The 27121-nt window shown below is 45.9% G+C and overlaps 1 protein-coding gene across 1 annotated transcript in view; it reads left to right on the top strand.

Annotated features, from left to right (window-relative positions):
• The window catches only part of LOC311239636 (serine protease 1-like), a 51754-nt gene extending 32972 nt beyond the window's left edge, over positions 1-18782 (top strand). The window contains exons 5-6 of the mRNA XM_084328013.1: positions 8420-8565; positions 17704-18782. Coding sequence (XP_084184139.1) covers positions 8420-8565; positions 17704-18081 — 524 coding nt within the window. The 3' untranslated portion in view covers positions 18082-18782. The remainder of the gene's footprint in view (positions 1-8419; positions 8566-17703) is intronic.
• Positions 18783-27121: the final 8339 nt, after the last annotated feature.

The raw sequence follows: 27121 nt of genomic DNA, 5'->3' as shown, positions 1-27121 counted from the left end.
AGCGCCTTCACGCGCAACTCCAAGCGCAAGCCCTCAGTGAACGCGAACATTCTGCAACCGAGCGATTCACCGTACGTATAAATACGTCGCAGGTGGATACAGCAGCACTTAGCCTAAAGTCAAGTTAACCTAGAAACGTGTTACCCTAAAACGTTAAAGCCTTCATCACGAGTCAACGACCAAGTGAAGTGAGCAACCGTGCGTCTAAATAGAGCACTTATAACCGTGTGCGAATAGGATAGTAAAGTGTCAGAGCTTAGTGGAATAACGTCAAGTTCGACCTAGTTAATGTGAAGTACCGCGCACCGGAGAATCTACACCGGTGAATGCAGAGCCCTTTCCGACTGGATTATTGTTTTGGTCCTGTGGCTGTTGGAGTGGAGGAGAATCGTCTACACCCACTACTGTGTGGGATTTACCCGTGAGGAACATCACTCGAGCCCGTCTCTAGGAGAGGCTGGCGGGCTTTCACCTATGCTGCACGCATACTTGGATTACAGCTGCTGCTTTCGTCTGCCGATCAAGGGAGTAATGTACCGACTCCCGTAGCTGGAGCTTATTGATTCCCCGTTGATCCAGAGTTTGCATTCGAACATTTCCTCCCCCTGCTGGCCTACAACCGGAGGGACCCTACTAGTATCTCCCGCTGCCCTACTAGTGTACCATAGATATAATTCCTATTGATACAGGTGGTATTTATTATCTCCTGCGTACTATTCTAATGGACTTACGCTCTTGACTTACTCACGCACATTCTTCGCCTTACAAGCGCAATTCATAGTTATCATTCTGTAACCTACCGTTGCTATAATAATAAATATTACTCTAACCAAGATTTGTTGTGGAACCGTGTCATTGTGGAGGTGTTCATATCATATACCTGTGTACTGTATGGCCAGTAGTAATGTACATAAGACAGTAGTGGTTTAATGATACCATACTTATTAATACAGTCAGGGAATTGTACCCCTCAGTTACAATTGGTCCTTCGAGCCGGATGGTAATTAGCGTAATATTAATATAATATTAATATTAACATGGCCGATGATGAACACTCCACAAACGGTTCTCCTAAGCTAGATCGCCCGGAGCGCAGACGTCAGCCACCTCCCTATCTAGAGGCATACGCTGTCAGTCTAATACCTAGCTTTATAAACAAGTTAAATACGGATAAAATAAATAAAGCGGATAGTCAAAGTATGTCAAACCCTACCGACCAGGCGACCCCGCCAGTAGAGACCCTAGTGGGTTCTAACGTAACTGACCAAGCTCACAGGGGGGACCAGGAGGGACCTGACATGACTTTACCCCCCGCCAACGCCAACGAGGTAGTCCCCGGAGAGCTCCAGGATAAAGAAAGCGCTCCAGGGACGGAACCCGACCCACTACCAGAAGAGACGCACACCCAGGAGATGGACCTCCTCGGAGCGCGACAGGAGAACGGATCTCCAACGAGCACTGCCAGAAGCCGATCACCTCCGCCTGTGTCTTCCCCCAGCGAAGCAGACAAGATGCTGGCGCAGGCACTCATCGCCACCCTGGCAGCCTCCACCGAACGCGATCGACTTCAGGGTGAACGCGATCGACTCCAAGCGCAACAGACGAGCGAGCGCGAACAAGCTGCAGACGAACGAGAGCGCCTTCACGCGCAACTCCAAGCGCAAGCCCTCAGTGAACGCGAACATTCTGCAACCGAGCGATTCACCGTACGTATAAATACGTCGCAGGTGGATACAGCAGCACTTAGCCTAAAGTCAAGTTAACCTAGAAACGTGTTACCCTAAAACGTTAAAGCCTTCATCACGAGTCAACGACCAAGTGAAGTGAGCAACCGTGCGTCTAAATAGAGCACTTATAACCGCGTGCGAATAGGATAGTAAAGTGTCAGAGCTTAGTGGAATAACGTCAAGTTCGACCTAGTTAATGTGAAGTACCGCGCACCGGAGAATCTACACCGGTGAATGCAGAGCCCTTTCCGACTGGATTATTGTTTTGGTCCTGTGGCTGTTGGAGCGGAGGAGAATCGTCTACACCCACTACTGTGTGGGATTTACCCGTGAGGAACATCACTCAAGCCCGTCTCTAGGAGAGGCTGGCGGGCTTTCACCTATGCTGCACGCATACTTGGATTACAGCTGCTGCTTTCGTCTGCCGATCAAGGGAGTAATGTACCGACTCCCGTAGCTGGAGCTTATTGATTCCCCGTTGATCCAGAGTTTGCATTCGAACATTTCCTCCCCCTGCTGGCCTACAACCGGAGGGACCCTACTAGTATCTCCCGCTGCCCTACTAGTGTACCATAGATATAATTCCTATTGATACAGGTGGTATTTATTATCTCCTGCGTACTATTCTAATGGACTTACGCTCTTGACTTACTCACGCACATTCTTCGCCTTACAAGCGCAATTCATAGTTATCATTCTGTAACCTACCGTTGCTATAATAATAAATATTACTCTAACCAAGATTTGTTGTGGAACCGTGTCATTGTGGAGGTGTTCATATCATATACCTGTGTACTGTATGGCCAGTAGTAATGTACATAAGACAGTAGTGGTTTAATGATACCATACTTATTAATACAGTCAGGGAATTGTACCCCTCAGTTACAATTGGTCCTTCGAGCCGGATGGTAATTAGCGTAATATTAATATAATATTAATATTAACATGGCCGATGATGAACACTCCACAAACGGTTCTCCTAAGCTAGATCGCCCGGAGCGCAGACGTCAGCCACCTCCCTATCTAGAGGCATACGCTGTCAGTCTAATACCTAGCTTTATAAAGAAGTTAAATACGGATAAAATAAATAAAGCGGATAGTCAAAGTATGTCAAACCCTACCGACCAGGAGACCCCGCCAGTAGAGACCCTAGTGGGTTCTAACGTAACTGACCAAGCTCACGGGGGGGACCAGGAGGGACCTGACATGACTTTACCCCCCGCCGACGCCAACGAGGTAGTCCCCGGAGAGCTCCAGGATAAAGAAAGCGCTCCAGGGACGGAACCCGACCCACTACCAGAAGAGACGCACACCCAGGAGATGGACCTCCTCGGAGCGCGACAGGAGAACGGATCTCCAACGAGCACTGCCAGAAGCCGATCACCTCCGCCTGTGTCTTCCCCCAGCGAAGCAGACAAGATGCTGGCGCAGGCACTCATCGCCACCCTGGCAGCCTCCACCGAACGCGATCGACTTCAGGGTGAACGCGATCGACTCCAAGCGCAACAGACGAGCGAGCGCGAACAAGCTGCAGACGAACGAGGGCGCCTTCACGCGCAACTCCAAGCGCAAGCCCTCAGTGAACGCGAACATTCTGCAACCGAGCGAGAGCGCTTCCAGGCGCAACAAAGGAGTGAAGACGACCGCATAAGACTGGAGACCAGACGCCTTCAGACGGAAGAGAACATTGAAAGAAGCCGCGCCGATGCACAGTGCGCCGCCGCCAATGCACAGCGCGACGCCGCCCATGCCAGCACCAATGCACAGTGCGCCGCCGCCAATGCACAGCGCGACGCCGCCCATGCCAGCGCCAATGCGCAGCGCGACGCCGCCAATGCCCAGCGCGAAGCAGTGCGCGAAGCCGCCCATGCCCAGCGCGAGGCAGAGCGCGACCGGCTGCAGGCGCAGCTGATGGACAAATTGATTGCCATGGCGACACCCCCTCACTCCGCACGGAGCTCCCGGAGATCGTCACGACAAGGGTCTAGGACACATTCCCCTACCCGACCAAGCGACCCGGGACCCCGCCAACAGGAGGATCCTGTCCACATCTCCGAACCCCCTCCCCGGCCGGTCCATACGAGACCCAGCAACCGGGAAGAACCGGACCACGCCGAGAGACTGAACAGAAGACTCCAGGACCTAGCAGAGGAAGAGGAAGAGGAGGAATGTCAAGCCGACCAGCAGCAACGTACTCTGGACCAGGAGGCCCAGTACAGCCCCGACCAGCAGCAACGTACTCTGGACCAGGAAGCCCAGTACAGCTCAGACGTCAGCCCCGAGGCACTGCGCTACAAACCCCCGACTCAACTCACGGGTGAGTTTGACGCACCGCCAGCCCCGAGGAACAGCACCTGGGTACCCGACCTTCGGTACCCACCAAGTACCAGCCCAAGACGACACGCACAGGGAGACTCGCCCATGAGGCCTCTCCCCCAACGCTCACCGATGTGCCAGCCATCCATGGCATCGTACCTTGGCACACCGACGTTCCCGGACTTCACACACGAGAACAGAGCACAGTACACAGAGCTACGGATGTGCTTAGAGACAATGATGTCCGATGTACCGGATGAAACGTACAAGTATGCTATCCTACTCAAGCACCTGAAGGTGCCCAGAGCGCACAATATAGCGCTGGCATATTCCAACTCTACTACCCCATACACCGCGGCTCTAGTAGCCCTCGACCAACGTTATGGACGCATATGGGACTACGTGATACAGGAGATAAGAGACATTGACCGTCTCCCCCCAGCCAGAGACAACAGAGCATTGGATGACCTCTCTATCAAGGTACAGTCCCTGGTAGGGATGCTGGGGTCCCAAAAGGAAAAAGGGATATACGAACTGTACGCTAACTCTAATGTAGAGAGAATATTAGAGAAGCTCCCTCCCGCCCGACAAGAGCGTTTTCGGTGGCAGAGAGACCACCGTGACCCCAACGGCCCAGAGGCATCCCTCCTAGACCTGTCTGAGTTCCTCGCCAGGGAGGTCAGCAGCTTACGACTGGACACGTTCGTATGGAGTGGACCAAGCCCAAGACTAGGACCTCTGGGATCAACTGATAACCGCCGGTCGGTGACCGTTATGCACCAAGCCGAATCAGTACCGCAGCACAAGAACCACAACACCCCCTCGACGAAAGAGGAGTGGAAGATTGAATGCCAGTACTGTGAAGGGGAACATCGGCTGTATCAATGCGACACTTTCGGGAAGCTGACCACGGACGAGGTGAGTCAGTGGATCAAGGACCACCGCCGCTGCTTCCGCTGCGCGCGCAGCCATATGGCAGCTGAGTGCCGTTTGAAGAAGAAGTGCGGCAGGTGCGGCGGCACCCACTTGGAGGTCCTGCATGACATCAACAAGCGTCCGCCAGGACAACAAAGTGGGCCCGTCACGGTAATGTACCAGGCCGAGGCGGTGGCACCAGTACCAAAGATCCACCAGACCGCTCCCTACTGTCCCGACTGCTACAGCAGACACTGGGAGTCACGGTGCTACTCGGACGACCGCGAGTCGGCACCACCCCAGACGATCCAAAGCAACCGACCAACAGGAGTGCTCCACATTGACCAGCATAGCGGGACCCCCCGAGTGCTCATCAAAGTGGTCAGAGTGCTCCTGAGCTACGAGGACAAGGTCCTGGACACTTACGCCGTCCTGGACGATGGGTCTGAAAAGACTCTCCTCCTCGCTTCCGCCGCAGCCCAGTTGGGCCTGCGGGGTGCCAAAGGTACCATGACCATACGCACCATCAGAAGGGACCAGAAGACCATAAAAGGTGAAAAGGTCTCCTTCAAGATAGCAGCGGTGGACCAGCCCGAGAAGCAGTATAGTATAACCAACGTCTTCACCAGCCACGACATAGGCCTATCACAGTACACCTACCCCATCCCACAGCTGATGGCCAAGTATGTGCACCTACGTCAACTACCTATACCGCTTATCGACGGCGCCACACCGACCCTGCTCATCGGCTCCGACCACGCGGACCTCATTCTCCCAATTGAGGCGGCCCACATCGGACCCAAAGGATGCCCAGTCGCGGTTCAGACCCGACTGGGGTGGACGCTCCAGGGCCCCCTCTACGGACTTGACAGTCAACCCACGTCTACACGCTGCCTACACACAAAGGCGAGCGACACCGGCCACTCCCTCGTACAGCCCGTTGAGAGGCTATTGACATTAAGCGAGAGGCCTGTGAGAGAACCGTGGGCACAAGAGGGAGTTCGGAACTCCACCCCCCTCAGCTGCGCTTCAGACGTAGCTGACCTCGAACCCAGCACCCCGAGCGACTCCTTGACGGGGCGGCCGGAACCGGCCCCTCCTCAGACGGGGTACAGAGCAAACAAGAGAAACAGACGGAGGAGGAGGAGGCACAGCCAAGCACAGATCAAAGCAGTCTCAGGCCCGCTTCCTCCTAAGCCCCCCTTCATCCCGTCCAGTCATCATGATCATAGACCAGTCACTACCCCGAGCTGCGTGGCCGGCCGGCCGCGTAAGCAAAGTGATCACTGGTGCCGACGGAAAGGTCAGAGCGGCAGAAGTGCTCGGCCAGAGGCGGACATACACCCGACCCGTGGCGAGGCTGATAGAGTTGCCAAGGCTCCCCAACTTGCTTAATGACGACCATGACCCACTGACTTTGTGAACTGCCCTACCCTCACAACGGACATTGAGTAGTGGACAGTGCGGTTAATCTGTCCCTGCTTATCTAATTAGGTGGGACTAATTAGGAGGCGGCTGTTACGAAGGATCAGATTAAACCGAATATATATATTTACTACTTGATATATATTGCATAATATTTGTATATCGTCTGATATCCCTTGTGTATTCTTTGTACATATACACGGAATATCCCTTTTACCTAGTACAGACCATAATATTTCGTTCTCCTATTGGAAGCGATCCACTAGGCGCCACTGCCATACCCCCAAGGTCTAGTTCAAAGTCACCGCCAAGGCTTGCCTGGACATGCCCGGTTCTGCGCAAGAATACGAGACAGGAATAAGGCTGGTACTAGATTATTCACCGTACGTATAAATACGTCGCAGGTGGATACAGCAGCACTTAGCCTAAAGTCAAGTTAACCTAGAAACGTGTTACCCTAAAACGTTAAAGCCTTCATCACGAGTCAACGACCAAGTGAAGTGAGCAACCGTGCGTCTAAATAGAGCACTTATAACCGCGTGCGAATAGGATAGTAAAGTGTCAGAGCTTAGTGGAATAACGTCAAGTTCGACCTAGTTAATGTGAAGTACCGCGCACCGGAGAATCTACACCGGTGAATGCAGAGCCCTTTCCGACTGGATTATTGTTTTGGTCCTGTGGCTGTTGGAGCGGAGGAGAATCGTCTACACCCACTACTGTGTGGGATTTACCCGTGAGGAACATCACTCGAGCCCGTCTCTAGGAGAGGCTGGCGGGCTTTCACCTATGCTGCACGCATACTTGGATTACAGCTGCTGCTTTCGTCTGCCGATCAAGGGAGTAATGTACCGACTCCCGTAGCTGGAGCTTATTGATTCCCCGTTGATCCAGAGTTTGCATTCGAACATTTCCTCCCCCTGCTGGCCTACAACCGGAGGGACCCTACTAGTATCTCCCGCTGCCCTACTAGTGTACCATAGATATAATTCCTATTGATACAGGTGGTATTTATTATCTCCTGCGTACTATTCTAATGGACTTACGCTCTTGACTTACTCACGCACATTCTTCGCCTTACAAGCGCAATTCATAGTTATCATTCTGTAACCTACCGTTGCTATAATAATAAATATTACTCTAACCAAGATTTGTTGTGGAACCGTGTCATTGTGGAGGTGTTCATATCATATACCTGTGTACTGTATGGCCAGTAGTAATGTACATAAGACAGTAGTGGTTTAATGATACCATACTTATTAATACAGTCAGGGAATTGTACCCCTCAGTTACAGAGGTGTTATTCATAAATATTCTTACCTCTGGAGTCCTTTTGGTGAGGGAGCTTGTCCTACTTTATACTCACACATGTCCTTCTTTCGTGAGGAGTTTTCCAGCTTTGTACTCACTCAGCACATGAGGTAATTTTTCTACTTTGTGGTGGCCGCTTGTCGCTCCCCAATGAATCGACAAGCGTCCACGATGCACCCGCAATTAACTATCTTACTCAGTCCCAAAGTTGTGATGTTGAATTAATTGAATGTCCAAAGTTGCTCCTCTTACGGTTTACAGGGTTTATTGTTGTCCAATGGTAGTGAATGAAGGGTTTAAACAGAACAGTTGTCAATTGATCCCCAAGGTCAGATCCAACAGTGAAACAGGTAGAAAGTTGTATCCTCATCGCAGGTGCACCAAGATTGCAGTGATCACCTTGGCTATTTATATGAGTGGGCTGTAATGGGTGGTGAGCCCTCTAGTGTCCAAACATAAATAAGACAGTCTAAACAGTGCATAGTTCTAATATATAATATAATATATAGATAATAATAATACTAATAATAATAATAATAATAATAATAATAATAATAATAATAATCTATAACAAAAACACTCATTTGGCCTTTACAAGCATCTTGTGTGTATTAATTATTCCACCACTGCTGCTCATGTTGGGGAGGGGAAGGACCAAGTAAACAGAAGGTTTTCCTTCTCCTATATTAAACTCCTTTGTGTAAACTATTTTGTATCTCTCCTATTAGATTCCTGGGTGTTCCCTGAGGACCTGATGGAAGTGCAGGTTCCAGTGGTGGGGAACAAACAGTGCAAATGCTCCTATGGTTCAGGCATCACCGAGAACATGCTCTGTGCTGGTTTACTTGATGAAGGAGGGAAGGACTCTTGTCAGGTAGCATCTGCTTGATCAAAGCCATTATCAATCTCAGTTGCAAATGTACATTTTTGTTCAAATGAATATACAAACGATAAAAAAAAAGCATCTCACGTTTTTTCTGAATGTATGTAAATTTTTCTTAATGTAGGCTATGTACATTTAAAAAAGCTGTGCCAATAAAATAATCTGAATCTCAATCTGAATATAAAGCCTTCTGACCTGCTGGGATGTGGGTATTTATGTTGTTAAAGGTGACATATTGTGAAAAACACACTTTTCAGTGCTTGTGCACATACTGTACGGGTCTCTGATGGTCCTACTTAACCTGTTCCCCCCGTGCGGTCCATCGGCGGACCGCAAATGACATCTGGTCATAAATCAATATTTTGTGTTGTTTTTTGTGTTATTTTTTGTGTTATTTTGTGCGATTTTTATTTCAAACGTATTCAAGTATTAACATGAACATGTCACAACAGCATGTAGAATGTATATTATCATCAATACGTTAGTTTAGCAATAGGTTAAAAGTGTCATTAGATAGATTTAACTTTTCGATTTGGTAAAGTCTATTCCGAGAGGGCGACCATTTTGGATATTTTGAACCATGGGAATTTTAGTCTTTTTGCTGCCATTTTGTAGCAGAGTTCCACAGATATCGTTCCTGGAAGATTTTATGGGGTTCAAGGTTCAGAGTTCTGTATGAATTATTTCAATAACTGTTAATATTCGGGATAATAAGCCACAAAAGGTAACGTTTTTGACAAATATTGAAAGGCTTTCAAGTTTCTCTTCCCTATTGTTAACATGTAGGAACAATTAGATCTGAAATTAGTTTCAAAACGGTTGCACTGTGGGGAAAATAAAAAAGTACAGTAGATTTAATTATCTGTTCTTATGCACGTCTGGTGATACTAAATCCAAATTGAACTCGGGCATTTGAAAGATAATATATGTATATATATAAATGTGCGAATTGGCTATAATAAGGTAATTTATAAGCCTCCTATTGTTACGGTTAGGTGGTGGTGTGGACCCAAAATGCAGAACAGGACGAGAAGAGAGAGACAGGCAGGACACGACAGGGTGTAGTTCAACGAAAAGGCTTTACTTGTATTTCACAAGGCAGCAATCAAGTACACAGAGACAGGTTAACAGGATACAGGAAACACAGGCAACGAACCGACAGGGGAGTAACAGGGAAGCACAGCATATATAGGGAGACTAATTAACAACAAGACACACATGGGCAGAGACACAAGCTGACAAACAAAGTGACACCAAATACATGACAGGACTGAATAACAATACATACACATACAAGAGACAACACACTAGACCAGACCAGGAAACAGAGTAGGCAACATGAACAACATGACAGAGATTACATTAAAGATTAAGGACAGGCGGCGGTTAGGTGGCCGAGCGGAGATTGCGTTCGTCACCAACCCCGGAGCTGTGAGCTGGATTCGCCTGTTCGAATCCAGCTCACAGCTCCGGGGTTGTCACCAGCTTGGCTGGCCGTCTGCACTAATACAATTGGCTGTATTAGAGGGTGGGAGAAACTGACGGGGTGGGTCCGGGTCGTTGTAAACAGCGACTCCTACAGTTCGGTCGGGGCGCCTGCTAAGCGCGGATAGGACTTGAGGGGATAGTGTGGTCCTCCCACACGCTACGCCCTCTCGATGAGAATCCGCGCTGCCAGGTGAAAAGAAGCGGTGATTGGCTGGACGTGTGTCGGAGGAAGCACGTGGTAGCCTCCACTCTCCCAGATGATCTGACTGTGGGGGGTAAGTGCGCAGCGACCAGGAAGGGACTGGGAATTGGCATACGACTAACATTGGGATGGGAGAAAATCGGAGGAAAATGGAGGGGGAAAAAGATCAATAAAAAAAAAAAGATTAAGGACAGATTGATAAAACAAGCATGATGGTGGTACAGGATTATGGATGGGAGCAGGGTGAGAAGAGAGCTGACCTAGGCAGACTGAGGGAAAGAGGGGTGCAGGGAAGGGTCTCTGAATTGGCGGGGGGACATGGCCAGACTGAACAGGTGGATTGTGACACCTATTCTATATTCTATAATAATATTTCAAATTGCATTGGTCCGGATGGGAGAATTCAGTACTGTATCTACAGAACCTTCTGTTTAATCATCTTCCCTTTATTAATTTCCTTCGGTTTTGTGTACACATGATCTCAACAAGGTACTGAACGAGATCAGTGGCCGTTTATAATGTTTGGTCATTATTAGCATGGTGTTATTCACTGTCAAAGATGCAAAGAAAAATCATAATTCATATTCTCCTTTGTTTCATCCCAATTTAAGCAAGCCTAGTAATAGACACAATATTTCTGACACTGTGAATACATTCCCTGAGGTCCGTAGATGTCTCTAGATACCAGGAATATGCTAATTGTCCTTGTAGAAGTGGAGCAATATTCCATTTACCTAGGTATATATTTTAGGCAGATTTTCAGAAAATAGGCTCCGGGTGGAAGAGGTTAAACACAAACCATGAAATAAGACAACCCAGTCAGATTGTGCAAGTATTCATAAACGGTCTTTAGATGAACCGTTCAGATTTGCTTCTTGGTCCTATGTATACAAGATGGCAGCTTGCTCATTCTCTTTTTCCATCTAAAAGTTCAATAAAATATTGTTTCTGAGAACATTTTACAATGCATGTAGGATCTTATTGCTGGATCTTAATTCATATTTTGTATCTGCTACTCCTAGTTTCACAGTTTTATCTGAATTTATCTGAACCGTAAAAACATGGTTAATTTTAATTTAGAGCTAAGGAGTATAATGTGTGTCCAAAATGAGTATAATGTGTGACCTTTAAACGAAGAATCCACTCTAAAATCTCTTACAATGGCAGAAATGGTCAGTTGTTCATGTTCAACGCATCACAGACATGATCAAATTAAAGGTTGTAATGTACATTTTTGGTGTTGCCAGTTTGTCCAATCCTATCGAGTCTACTGTAGCTCTATAGTTGGTAAATAACTACATTTCACAGAATTAATGTTTTAGCAAGGCAGACTAATGTGAGTTAGTAACTTAATCGTAGCACAGGTCTGTCAATTGTGGCCACGCTGCAAATTGCAAACATAACTCTACTTTACCTCCAATGTATTATGAACGGTTGCTATAGTGCCAATGCTTGTCCCAAGCAGTTAAACATTTTTTTTTATTTCCGCATAGGCCTACTGCAGTGGCGGCTGCTGACCAAATCTTTTGGTGAAGCACAAATTATTATATTATATTATATGTTAAATTATATTTGTAAAACATCCCCCAATGTGTGTCAGTGGTGGCTGTGAGTTAAAAATATTGGGGAGGACGGGAGAGATAAAAAAAAAATTTAATAAAGAAGTACAGACACACAGTGTGGTTATGAAGACAGCAGACAGACACTACAGTTAAAGACAACAGGCACTAGTAAAATACCTAGGAGTAACTCTTGACACACACGCCTCACTTACAAACATCACATCAATAGCTTAGTCAAGAAGGCAAATCAAAAACTATTTGTTTACAGCCAGATCATCAGACCATTTCTCACCCTCACTGTTTCAAACACATATCTACATGTAATTTTTCTTTCACCAATATCTTACTGTCTCCCAATCTGGTCCCTCACAACAAAGGAAATTATAGGAAATTATATGGGTAGGCGGGGTGGGGGAAACTGTACAACTGTACAAGCAAAACTGTACATTGGAATATCGACGAAACCATACTTGGTAGAAGAGGGTCTCGTGTATTCTTGGGTCAGGTAATTTACTGTACATTGGAGGGGGTTGGCTTAGGAGTCGGACATTACATTCACATCACTCAGCACTATAGGAAATGAACGACACACACACGTGCGTGCACACACACCAGGCCATGTGAGCGGATCGGAGCGTGAGCGGCGCGGGGAGCGGAGCGGGCGGTTTTGACGTGAGCGAGGAGTGGGTTTTAAAATGGGTCGGCGCGACGTCCGGAGCGAGAGTTCTCCTCCGCTCCAATCCACTCCGGGACGCTCACACAGTGGTTTAACACTGATGTAATAATATACATGTAGTACAATGCCAAAGCAACAGATGGCGATGTACAAACATGAAGGCCATTTTCAACCAATGAGAATTGAGAAGGGTGAACCTGTGATATCCTGTTCAGGCTTCACTCCTCCTCCTTCACTCACTCCTGTTAGAAAAGTATCGACGCCATTGTTGTTGTCGTTAGCTTACATGCTAACGTTAATGGCAGCGACCATAGCATTGTGGCTTGGCTAACTATCATCGCTTAATAGAGCTAGTGAATGGATAAACAACGTTATTTAACATTGCAGAATGGGTACAATTACAATGCTGCTCAATACAAACAATTGTTAAGGGGCCCAGGGGGTGTAGACTGTTGTAGTTTGAGCTAATTTACACCATGCTCCAAAAAAAAATAAAAAAAAGCCGAGCGATCTGGCGCGGGGAGCGGGGAGCACTCGATTCAAGGTGAGCGGTGAGGGAGCGGAGAGCGACTTGGGGGCGGGGTCAACATGAGCGATTAGCGGAGCGGACCAAGCTTTAAAGAGCGAAGAGCGGATTTCTCGGCCGCGCCGATCCGCTCACGTGGCCTGACACACACACACACACACACGCACACACAGAGGCCAGGCCACAGCGGACCCACAGCCAATTAATTCATAATCAACACAGGCTCCAACTCAATATCAATAACCACGGCGCGCGTCGCCAACACACACTCACGTGCGCCGCGCGTCGCATCGCCGACTGAGGAAAGACAATGCATGTGTGTGTGTGTGTGTGTATCCCGGTGTGTGTGTGCCGCTCCAATTGCATGTCCAGTTCGTTGCATGCTGAATAAAGACCCCCTAAAGAGGTCCTGCATTACACACGCAAGGCTACAGCGGGCCAATTAATTACACACACACACACACACACACACACACACACACACACACACACACACACACACACACACACACACACACACACACACACACACACACACACACACACACATAATAAACACAGCGGGCCAACAAATCGCAGCAGCTATTTACAATGCAATACACAAATATACAAAATAATGCTCAAAATATGCACACTTCCTACCTTATTTGTACATGAAGTCCTAAAAGCCTCTTGCAATAATAATCCTCTTCTCTTCAAAAGTCATAATTGCATGCTTGAGCAGCGCTGGTCTCCGTCATAAGTCTGGTCTCCTCCGTAAACTGGATGCTTGCAGACTGCAGAGGGGAATCCCTCGCGTCACGCACTCGCATAAGCCCATATATGGACCAAGTTGCCAAAATATATCATCAAACGATGCAGTGCACAATAAGTTGATGAAGTTCAACAATTGAATAAAGATCTTAAAATATGAATTATATTAGGCAAATTAATCTCTTCAGCTCTTCAGCCTCTTTCAAGGCTGACATTGCACACAGTCAAAACAGTCCAGCTACAGTTCCGTAGGTTTAGCTGGGGCCAATCTCTGATTGGATTTGAAGGTTGTCAATGATTCAACCCGCGTTCGTGGGTGGCGTGAGGCAAATCTGCACGGTCACGGCTTAGATGACTCAAATAGCCTATTTTGATTGGATAATAGAATAAAAATATCAACACGTGCAGGGAAAGTTGCACTTGAGTGATTGACAGCTAGCCATGACTGACTGCAGGCCTGACCAGAGAGCTCAGAGCTGTCACTTTTGGCCATTTTTGAAAAGAAAAAAAAATGCACAGAATATTTTTTTTACAGAGGAAAACATTTCTAATACAAATAATAATAATAATAATAATAATTAAAAAAAAATTATAATTATATATATATATATGTAAATTAATAATAATTATGAATTATGAGTGAATTCGTGTTTCACGTGTTGTCATGGAGAAACCTCCACTGGCCTACTGTGGCTTTACTTGAATGGCTGTAATGATGAGCATCTCTTGTGGCTCCAGTGACCATGACTGTATTCATGTGTGACGATGTGATTCCTCATAGTAGCCCTTTGAATGTGGTGATACCGTTTTGGAAACTTGACCTCAATAATGTAAAATGACCTATTGTGACTAGTATAATCACAGCCTCATGAAACGTTACAACTAGAAACTAGAAACCTGGGCTATTCAGAGACAATAAGACATTCAGACAATAAGTGGGATTTTCTGAGCCATTTCCTGAAAGGAGTGGTTGCCACCCAATTGCTAAAATGGTCAATATTTGCAGGAATCTCCAGTATTTAGGTATTTCTAACATTTTCAAAACGTCTTATGACCATCTGCCATCAGAATGTCTCACTGAGTCGTGTGTATACTCAAACAACCCTGCGCCGCCAGTCTGTTGTTATTCCATCCTTTCTTTTCTTGACAAACCCTGGCCCACCTAGCCCCACCTATTTTATGCAGGCTAACAAGATTGTGCCTGCAGCTGTACATTAGAATACAGCACAAAACTAAATTCAGAGGTGGTAGAAATGTAAATTATGCTAAATGTAAAGGTAATGTATGATGCATAATGTAAAGGTAATATATAATGCATACAAAGTAAATTGAAACACATAGACTGCTATGAATAGCCTATAGATATTTAGATATAGGTTATCCTACATTTAGAAATGGTCTCGTTTTTGTAAATGTCAACAATGCCACTGTTGAGACCCAACACACAAGCAGATTGTCATGCTAGTTTCACTAGTTATCAACTGTCAAACTGAAAGTGGGTTCATCATGTCTCATAAAAGCAAAAAAAGAATCATGGTGATATGATTGATAACCAACCTTTGCTTCTCTGTACCACCTATGTTTCACCAATAAAAGATATATAAAAATTTAAGAAAGTGGGACAATATCTTTCTCTGCGTTGTATCTGAACGTACAGCAAGGCATTTGTATGTTTATATGTGACAAAGCTTTCGTTTTGGGAACTCAAGGCTTTGTTTAGTGGCGACTCATGGCCCTAGTGGTCAGAAAATAGTTATTGCAGGTTTAAACCACATGTAACAAGGCACTGCATCATCCCAAAAGAGATTTTCCCTGTTAAAACGTGAAAATGTTAATATATTGCCAGCTGGTTTTTCTGAATAGCTTGGAAGTGTTTTAGTGTACTTTCCCTATAATTGCCCAACATAAACACCCAGCTGTTAATGTTTCCATATATACCTGTATGCTTTTATGTTGCCTGACACTTCCTCTAAACTCTATGTGGTGACAACAAAGTATAGGGCAGGGCTATATGTAAGCAGCAACAACTAATGTTAATGCGATGCTATCAAAATGCTGTTGACCTTCTCTGTAATTGCCATGTTATGCTTCTCGTCACATGAGTTAGCCTACCACAAGACCTGTCTGTACACTCTGTCCACATATCAACAGTCTTGATTTATGAATGAACAAGTCTCTTCCCAAGCTAGAAACAAAAAGCGAAATGTCATACTGAAATCGCCAGCCGCTTCTTTTCAACCGACAGCTACAGTAGGAGTTTCACTGGGAGAGCGTAACATGGGCGGAGGTTCACGCTATCACCTCCCTGCTGAACAAGCCCCCCCGACCGACCCGTAGGAGTCACTGTAGGAGTCACGGCGTCATGTCTAAATCATCCGGTTTCTGGTGCAATGCGCAGAGATTTCTATAAGCTCATATTTTGCTAATAACACTTAAAATTAGGGATGCTCGATATTGGCTTTTTTACCGATACCGATATACCGATATTGTCCAACTCTTAATTTCCGATACCGATATCAACCGATATCAACCGATACCGATATATGCAGGGATTCCCCCCCCCAAAAAATCTAATAATTTCAGGTAATTAACATTACATATCTCTTGTTGTGGAATTAACACAGAATTTATGCATACTTTTGACAATAAATAAAACCAGAATTTGTTCTTACTTGCTTGCCTGGGTAAATAAAGGTTATAGAAATGAAAGAAAAAAAAAAGCCGATACCGATATTTTCCGATATCACATTTTTATGCCGATATTGGCCGATAATATCGGTAGGCCGATAATATTGGACATCCCTACTTAAAATCATTGGTAAACAAACATAGTGCTGAAAAGATACACTTTGACTGCTGTTTTGATAGGGTTAGGGTTTTTACTCTTGGCTACATTTGAAAAAGAAACGCAACATCACTTAATAAGGACTGTATTGATTTATTTGTGACGTGACATAAATCATAAGAGGTTAAAAGAACATGCCAACATTTTGGGAAATTTACTTACCGTCTTCTCCAGAGAGAGAGACAAGAAGATAGATACCTGTTTCCTCTCTGTGCGTTCAGTAGAAAGCTATCTGGCTGCATGTTAGCCTAGCTTAGCACAATGAATGGAGGGAAAACCCCTCCCACCCACTATACACAGACTTGGCTGACAGGAGAAGCATGTTCAGTGCCAGGCTAAGGCTTACACTACCTAAATGCAGCACTGAACGGCACAGGAAGTCCTTAATTCCAACAGCCATCAGACTATACAATGTATCACTGTGCCTCACTGCATCACTGAGCACAGAGTGACAGTTACCATCTTCCTGGACTCTTAGTTTTGAAACAGCACTGTGCAATACTACACCTACTGTAGACCTCAGTATATTTTTACTGTATTTATTTACTGTATATTTTATTCCATTTTTATTCTATTCTTATCTTAGGCAATTTGATTTGCTATTCTTATTCGTGACCTGTTCTGTCTAAATGTTTAAATGTTGAGCGATTTGCAGTGTCAAATTTCCCTCAGGATAATAAAAGTATTTCTATTCTATTCTATTCTATTCTACTGTTACTCATTTTACTATGTATTGTATATTGTATATTATATATTGACTGAACATTCCTTTACTTACTTTTTACTTACTTCTTAATTACTTTATTTTTTTTACTTACTTTTTTTTACTGTATGTAGCACACTCCCAGGGGCTCATACAGAAACAAGCATTTCATCATAAAGTATTCTGTATTTTATTATGACAAATAATAAACAAACTTGAAACTTGAAACATGACCGGTTAGCCTAGGCATTGTCCAACTAACACCTCTCCCGAAGGCTAACCGGTCATGTCCGCTTCCATTCATTGTGCTAAGCATTGGCGTGTTCCTCTAACCTGCTCCCAAAATTAACATTGTTATTAACCTCTTTGTGCAGGGAGATTCAGGTGGACCCATGGTGATAAAAAACCAAAAGGCTAAATGGATCCAGGTTGGAATTGTGAGTTTTGGCACTGGCTGCGCCCTTCCTTGGTTTCCCGGTGTCTATGCCCGAGTGTCCCAGTACAAAATGTGGATCAACGACCACATCATGGGAGATCAGCCAGGCTACATTTTCTACTCTACTGTTGGAATGGATTGGGATGAGTATGTGACATGTGACGATGACATCCATACAACTACCGGCAGCACCACCACTGTCGATGATGACAGTATCTTTAACGGTGGTACAAATATGATTAATTTCCCCCACCTCGCTCTCTTCTCGCTCCTTCCTATTGCGCTGTCCATCTATGCCCAGGCGGGTGAAGCATAAGTCCTTTCAGGGGAGTGTTCCTAATACATCAGGGCTGGACAAACCTTTTGACCTAGAGGGCCGAAATGTAAATTGGGTGGTGGGCTGCAGGCCAAAAATGTCATTATAAATGGAGATGAGAGATTTAACAAGTAGGAAGGTCATCACGTCACCATGGCGTTTGTTAAAGGGCTTTGTAATAAGCAAGCTATCTAGAAATGTGTTCCCTGGTGTGATTAAATGGCATCAAAGTAGACCAACTTGAATATTGTATCAATCTCTACAACCCTCAAAAGAATTTGGTGGCCCACGGAACCCACTGTGGGCAGCCCTGCTACATATTCTCTATGGCCTTATAGCATTGCGCATAGTGTCTTTGTCATTAAATATCTTAATGTTTCTCATATATAATAATACACTCTACGAAATATTGTTCCATGAAGGCATCTTTGAGCCTTTTGATAGCAATGTTAGGCAACCAACACATGCCATGTATAACTAATGTATGCCTTCTTTATTTTTTTTATTTTTGCATACTGAATGACAGGGTTAAACGGGTCACCAAAATATTACATGAATATATCATCATAATATATTGAATTTTAACGCATTCTCATGGAAATATATTCATTTAGCACTGACGTTTCTTTTGCACAAATTACATCATATATAATGTAATTTTTTGTAATAATGTTCTCCCATGAATAAATACTTGAAATGCACATTATTGTGTGACGTTTTGTTTTTTATTAATTAGAAATTGACATGGTAGAGTAATGCATCTTTTTAGCCTCTATAGCTTTGTATTATCCTTGTTATTATATTAGTATAGACGGCTGTGGTGGAAGGTCAGATGAGGAAACCCAGTAAGAGTGAGGGTGCAGTGAGGTGACCAGTGGCGTCCTTTCACTAAAAGGCAAAGTATGGCGAGTAGGGTGGGGGGGTGGGTGAAGGGGGGGTTTCCCCCCCTTGGTGATTTTTTTTTGTCAAATCAGTTGTGCAATAGTCACTTTTGGTGAGTTGTTTCTATACAATTCAGTTATATGACATTTAGGTATGACACAGGACTACACAAGCATTTTTAGTATAGAAATGTGTCAACAGACTAAAGCAGGGAACCACAACATTTTGCATACGAATTATGCAGAATGTAATATCATAACTGTCTATTACTTTTCTTGCAATTGAGCCAATTTTCCTTAGGTACGGTTTTGAGGTGTGTGTTCAACAGAATGTAGTATCAAAAACACATTCACAAAAAGTATGGGTTACTGAATGCTGAACTGCACTATTATAATCACTAAGCCAGACCTTACCTGTGTCCCTGTCACTTGTCTCTGCTGCCCTTTGATACAAAAAAACGTCCCTATGTCCATTTTAGTTAGTCACAGCAAAAGTCACCTAGTAAATGTGAGATAATTGACCATATCAAAACATGCTAGGGCTGTACCGAATAGTTCGAAGCTTCGTTCATAATGTTGACATTCGAATTCTAAATCAACATAAAAAATCGTAAAAAAAAAAAGAAAAATTACATTTTTTTTACATTTTTTTTTGTCAAGGTATGGCGAGTGCCATACCTTGCCATACCAAATGGACGCCCCTGGAGGTGACATCTCCCAGAAGCAGCATCTCTAGCAGGTCCAGACATAGATAAATATCACTAGATGGCTCAAGGCGGAGTCTCCCGCGTAGTTCACCGGCGGCCATCTTGCTTGAGTGGACTACTGCTTTAAGGTGATGATGTGCACAAACAAAAATAACTCTTAACTCACTGAAATCTTGAAGATTTTTTTTTAATACATTTTCTCTTTTATAATGAAAGTCCATATGCAGTATGATAACTACATTTGTCCTATAGGGACATACATGACATACAGGTATATAGTACTGTTACATTTGTGACATATACGATATGCAAATATACAGTACTGTTACCCATAGATCCTGACAGAGAGTACATGTGATGGGGAGGAGACTGTACATTAGGAGGGGGTGGGTGGGTGGTAGAGAAATATACATACGGTGGGGAGGAGACTGTACATTAGGAGGGGGTGGGTGGGTGGGAGAGAAATATACATACGGTGGGGAGAGAATATAATAATATATACATACGGTGGGGAGGAGACTGTCTATTAGGAGGGGGTGGGGCTGGGGGGGTTTGCACATTTACCGTGTCCAGTTTAGAATTGCAGTCTCCCGTAGGTGCTCTTTAAGAGCGGTTTTGAATGTGGGTAGGGATTCACATTCCTTTACAGCTTTGGGTAGGGCATTCCACATTGATGTGGCATAATTGCGAAAACGTGTTTAGTCCCTTGTTTGAGCCGAATCTGGGTTTAACATGATTTGTTGAGCTTCCTCTGGTGTTGTGGTCGTGGTATTCACTGACCTTTGGGAAGTATTTTGACATGTACATGGGCACCCCGGTCGTATAGTGTATCTTGTAGACCAGGCCCATTGCAAGTTGCTGTACTCTGTCGTCTACTCTAAGCCATCCTAGGTAGTCAAAGTGGGCAGGGGTGAGGTGGGTTCTAGGAGTAAGGTCAAGTAGTAGTCTGACCAGTTTGTTTTGTGATGTTTGTAATCTTGTTTGTGGCAATGTCGGTCTCCGTTGGCCAGCAGCGCGGGTGAGTCATCTAGTGATATATATATATATGGGTTCAGACGTGCCCCTGGCAGGCCCTGTAGGAGAAGGCAAAGAGAGAGAGAGGGAATGGTTAAGGGGTGGGATACATGAACCTGACCTTACCCAACCTTCTATATATATTTCTATATATATTATGGCTGGTTACTATGACCACACAAATCCACTGTACATAAAATCTCATGTTATGAAATGTAATTATTTGGTTTATTATAAAATTATGCAAATAATGTACAGAGCTAAAGCAAAGTTACTCCCGGACCGTGTGCAAAGGTTTTTTTCAATACATGAAAGAAAATATGATTTGAGAGATATTTGTAAATTTACTGTTCAAAAAGCTAAGAAAGGGATTAAAAGGGGGTGTATTTTATATATTTTTTTGTATTATCTTTTTTCCGCTCCTTTTTTCCGTTTTTTCTCCCATCCCAATGTTAGTCGTTATGCCAATTCCCAATTCCCAATCCCCTTCCTGGTCGTTGCGCACTCTACCCCCTACCGTCGGTCTGGGAGGGCGGAGACTATCACATGCTTCCTCCGACACATGTGTACCCAGCCCACCGCTTCTTTTCACCTGGCAGCGCGGACTCTCACTGGGGGAGTGTAACGTGTGGAAGGATCACACTACCTCTCCCAGATCCTTCCCTCGCTGTGCAGGCGCCCCGACCGAACTGTAGGAGTCGCTGTTTACAACGACCAGGACCCACCCCACTGGCTTTCCCACCCTCTGACACTGACAATTGTGTCAGTGTGGACGGCCAACCAAGCCAGAGGTACCGCAGCTGGATTCTATCCCACTGTCCCTGCGGTGGTAGACAGACGCTTAGTCCGCTGCGCTACCCGGCCGCCCAGGAGGTGTATTTCTATTGTTGGGGTTAACTTGTGGAACAATGCTGATATACATTTAAGAATGAGTAATTTGCTTTTGGTTTTTAGGAAAATGGTTAGTATAGCTATTTTGGTATCCGTAATCGTATAGGCTAATACTACATGCAAATATGTTACACATTGGTCAGATACAGACCTTGAGTAGAATTAGTTGGGAAAGCCCTGAAGGACGGATCAGTTTGTCTAAGGTAAACAGGACACTCACTTTGGATGATAAAGGTAACTTAGAGTAGATGTTAAAAGCAGATTGTGAACCACTTTGGATTGGTTCTGTCGGCCTGACCGCGATAGATGGTGATTGATAAGTTAGGTTGCCATGGGAACATACAGAGACGAGGGGTTTATGACCAGCCTCAAACGAGAATCTAAGAAACAGACTCGCTGCTAAAAGCCACATGTAGATTTTCCCTCCATTTTTGTGAGACAGAGGAGTTTTGATTACAAGCAATATCTAGTTAAAATTAAGCAATAACAAAAGCTAACAAAATATAGGACTGGTGGCTCTCCATCTGAATAAAGGGATATCAAACACTTGGTTTATATTATAACTGGAATTATTGAGCAGATCGTTTGGTATCGTTTGATTCAGTGGATAAGAGGGGCTGAAACTTTACTTCAGCACTGGGACATAAGGTCCAAATATGCTGTAATAGTCCAACTGCTGAAAACAAGTGTATTTTAATCAATCAAAGACCTTGTGTGACAAACACAGTTGCATTTACGAAGAGGGAGGCTTCCTCCCTGGTGCACATTCCAACAAGGGCTTCAGAATGACTGGTTGGCTGGATAATATTCTTTAACCTAGCTTTTAGCTTAAATCAAACAGTACAAATATTAAGTAAAGAATCTATATCTTTGTCTTTAAGAGGTAGATACTGATCGCCTAACTCTAATTTGGAAAACATTAATCTAAAGGTTTTTAATTGGAAGAAAACTATTTTCTTAGAACTAACAGAGGGAGGATCGTCTTTCTGACTTACAGGCCAGACACGGCCTCAGGAGTGTTTTGATTGGTTGAGGGTGGGTGTAACTGAGGGGTACAATTCCCTGACTGTATTGTTAGATATGATACTTACTACCACTACCTCTTGTACTTTAGACTCTGGCCACCCAGTACTAGGCATAAATAATTATGGTAAACACTCCCACGTAGATGAAACGATCCAACACAAATGTACCAAGTCGAAAGTCTGCGTTTAATAATAATTAATACATAGCAAAAGGTATGTAGAGCAATCACTTAATTACATTTATGATTTGAAATAGGATGCACTTTTATGGCAAATGAGTATTCGTTGGTATATCAATAGAGAACGTCCAATCTCTGGTGGCGCAGGCGGTAAATATACAACCTGGAATATTTAAGGAATAATAGCAATGATACTTTAATGATTATAGAACTGGATACACTAGGGGGGAATTTCGGTCGCTTGTAAGACAACTGGAGAAGGGGGGGGGGGGGTAGAGTCTGGCTGTATCCGTCTGGCCGAGGGTATCCTGGGAGAACCCACGGTTGTGCGGCTCGGTGCCTCAGCGATCCTCGATCCACAGATGAAAGCAGTTGGACTCTCTGTGGGCCGGCTTCCTCCGGTCCACGATGGAGAGACGTGAAGCGACCTCGTCGTGTAGAGCGTCTCCTCACCTGTCGTCCTCTCCGGGGGGGGGGTTTCCAACACACGGCAGTGTTGGTCTTTATCCATAGAATAATCACTGTATACAAAGCATAATCCGTGCCTGGGAAGGCGGGCTGTCGTCGGTAGAATAATCCGGTATGCAGGTCCACTCGCTCGTCGGCTCTGGGGCTCCTCGGGTGCAGCCTCACATGGGGTCGGCCACCCTGGATAAGCAGCCAGTTCTCTGCCCGAAACGATGGGGTACTGACTACGATAGTATTCTCACCGCACGAAGCACTACATATGAATAGACTATTATTAGCTTAATAGACTACGTCCAACTCGACGATATAGTGCCAAATATGACTATTCAAATATTAATATACACGATGTCTCAATACCGATGGTAGGCCGAACTTGGCCTTACTCCCACACGTGGCGTCGTGGGGAGGCTTTACGTCTGTCACTCTATTGGAGGGTAAGAAACTGGACTGAAAATGAAGTCCTACTTTAGTAGCGCAGTATATATACGCACTATGAACAAATAGTACCGTTAGTGGTGCGGTAGCCAGATTCCTACGCGGAACTAGGACTTGTTCGTACATGTTGAGCGGTACGTTTGAACTGGGTCTGGGGGGTATGGCAGCCTGGCACCAAGGTCTCGACCAATTGTAGAATGGAGACTATTATGGGATGTTCAGTAGGCTAGAATGGATATTCAATGCATATTGTACAAGGAATATACAAGGGATATCAAGGAATATTAGAGAATATACAAATACAATTAAATATATATATATATAATAAATATATATATTCGGTTTAATCTGGCCCTTCACAACAGCCACCCCCTGATTGGTCCCAGACCTAATCAGTTAAGCAGAGACAGATTAATCGCGTTGTCTATTTACACATAAGGGTTTGCTGTAGGGGTCAGTCAACTTCACAAAGTCATAGGGTTATAGGGTCATGGTCATCATCGATTGTGTCTGGGAGTCGGGGCAGTTCTATGAGCCTCGCCACGGGACGGGTGTAAGTGCGACCCTGGACAAGCACTTCAGCTGCTCGGACCTTGCCGTCGGCACCGGTGATCACTTTGCTTACGCGGCCGGCCGGCCACATAGCTCTGGGCAGTGATTGATCAATAATCATGACGACTGTTCCTTCTGTCAAATTGTCTCTCTCCTTTACCCACTTCTGGCGGGTCTGTAGAGACGGTAGGTAGTGCAGTAGGAAACTGCTCCAAAACTTGTCGGCTAATACTTGGCTGTACCTCCACATTCGTCGGCCGTTCGCTTCTTCAGGCCGGTACATTGTCTGGGGTAACGCAGGATCTAGCCGCCCCATCAGGAGTGTGTTGGGGGTAACTGGGTCGATATCCGCCACATCGCTGGAGACGTAGCCGAGGGGCTTAGAGTTCAATACTCCCTCAATCTCCGTGAGGACTGTCATTAGGACTTCTTCCGCCACAGTCTGGGCCCCAAGTACTGCGTACAGGGCTGTCTTTATGGAACGCACTTCCCGTTCCCAAGTACCACCGAAGTGGGGTGCGTTTGGGGGGTTGAATTGGAAGTCAATCTGTGCTGGAGCGAGGTGGGTCTTAAGTTCTGGGCCCATAGCTTGGAAGCTCTCTCTCAGCTCTCTTTCGCCGCCTTTGAAGTTTGTCCCATGATCGGACAATAGTGTAGACGGTCTTCCTTTCCGTGATGTGAATCTACGGAAGGCCATAAGGAATGAGTCTGTGCTCATGGTCGGGAGAAGCTCGATGTGTATCGCTCTGGTGGTCATGCATTTGAATACAATACCCCACCGCTTCTCGGTTCCTCTTCCTTTCTTTATGTGCAGCGGGCCAAAGCAGTCCATACCCGTTGAGTGGAATGGCTTGTCACCGATTCGGAGGCGACATGGAGGAAGGTCAGCCATCCTTGGTATGCTGGGCTGCGCGCGCCACTTGCGGCAGTCTAGACATGTTCGCTGGAAGCGTCGTACCGCCTCTCTTCCTTGTAGGATCCAGTAACGACGTCTGATCTCCGCGAAGACTCTTTCTGCTCCTGCGTGATGTACATCCTCATCGTATTTCTTTATAATCAGCTCTGTGACCTTGTGTCGGCTGTCCAATACGATCGGGTATTTAATGTCATCCGGTAGATTGGGGGCTCTGCGTAGGCGACCACCCACTCTGATGAGGGTATGAGCGTCGCTCTCGGGGGCCAGATGAATTAATCTGCTGTCGGATGGGACGGGCTTTCCTCCCTGTAGACAGGCCAATTCATCGGGGAACGAGTCTCTCTGGGCTCGCTGCAGTAGAAGCAATTCTGCTTCCTCGTAGTTAGCTGCTGACATTTCAGCGGGGGACTTACACTCCGGGTGGTGCCGCAGGAATGTCCTTTGTTGTGCACTCTCTATGGTAGTGCAATCATCTATGTTGGGGTCTGCGGAGATAACAGTGCTCAATCCACAGAACACAGGCTTCTTATTCTCAGCCTCCTCCTGACTGGCTTCCCTCGGGATAGGCGTGGGCCACTCTCCTTCCGGGAGCTTTAGGAATGCTGGGCCGTCACTGTAGACATTGCGACGGGTGAGGTCATCTAGGGGCATTCCCCGGGTGATGACGTCAGCTGGGTTCTGTTTTGTATCAACGTAGCGCCACTCTGTTTCTCCGGTTAACTCTTCGGTTAAGTCTTGAATCTCGGTGACTCTGACTCCCACGAAGACTTTGTACTTGCATGAGTCCGATTTGATCCAGGCGAGTACTGTCGTGGAATCTGACCACAGGATTGTTCTAGACACCGGTATGGTGAGCTCACGTTGGATGAGCGTGGCTAGGTGCGCTCCGGCTAGGGCTGCGCAGAGCTCTAGGCGTGGGATAGATTGTTGCTTGCGTGGGGCTATTCTCGAGCGGGCGAGGACAAATGCTGTGTAGATCTCTCCCCCCTCTTCTTGGGCCCGCAAGTAGGCTACTGATCCGTATGCGACCTCTGAGGCGTCACTGAAGACGTGTAAGTCCATTTTACATGTCTCTGGCCTCACCGTGGGTGGGAAGTAGCTTCAGCGCATATTAACGCCTGGGAGTGAGTGGAGCTCCATCTCCCACTCTCTCCAGGTGGATTCAAGGTGTGCGGGAATGGGGTCGTCCCAGCCCTGGTCCTTGTCCCACAATGCTCGTACAATCATTTTTGCCCTGGTGGTGTACGGTAGAATACATCCTAGCGGGTCATATTGTCGGGCGAGTGTTGTGTACACACTCCGTCTGGTGGTCGGCGCCGCCGCCGGCCTTCCCTGCTCCGTAGTCAGGGGCTTGTGTCTGTAGTGAAGCGAATCTGTTTTGAATCGCCACACCAATCCCAGGGTCATCTCCTGGGCTTCTCCCGGGATTGTAGCCATCCAGGTCTCGCTGCTGGCTGCCTTGTCCTCGGAGGAGAGGCTGCGCAGTACTTGCGGATCGCTGCTGGCCCACTGCCTGAGATCAAAGCCGCCTTTGATCAATGAGGCGCGGAGTTTAATCAGGAGAGCCTCGGCTTCTTCCTGGGTTGAAAGGCTTTGTAGACAGTTGTCTACGTAGAAGCTGTTCTTTACGCTGTGTCGGACCTCTTCGTCCGCTGCTGGGTCCTCTGCTACATGTTTCTGTAGTGCAAATGTAGCACAGCAGGGGCTGCACGTCGTTCCGAAGGGGAGGACTTCCCATTGGTAGATGGCTGGGTGCTCATCTCCTGGCTTCTCTCTCCATAGGAACCGTAACAGGGGCTTGTCCTCCTCTACTAATCTCACCTGCAGGAACATTCCTTTAATGTCCCCGCTGATGGCCACCTTTTCCTGGCGGAAGCGGAGTAGAACGCCGAGTAGGGAGGGGCCGAGTGTGGGACCGGGCAGTAACTCTTTATTCAGATTTTGGGATCCGATCTGGTAGCTGCAGTTAAAT

The sequence above is a fragment of the Notolepis coatsorum genome (assembly GCF_963971535.1).
Source record: "Notolepis coatsorum genome assembly, chromosome: 13".
In the NCBI taxonomy this organism is placed as follows: domain Eukaryota; kingdom Metazoa; phylum Chordata; class Actinopteri; order Aulopiformes; family Paralepididae; genus Notolepis; species Notolepis coatsorum.
Note: the sequence above shows the minus strand (reverse complement) of the source record. Positions and strands in the feature narration are given on the sequence as shown.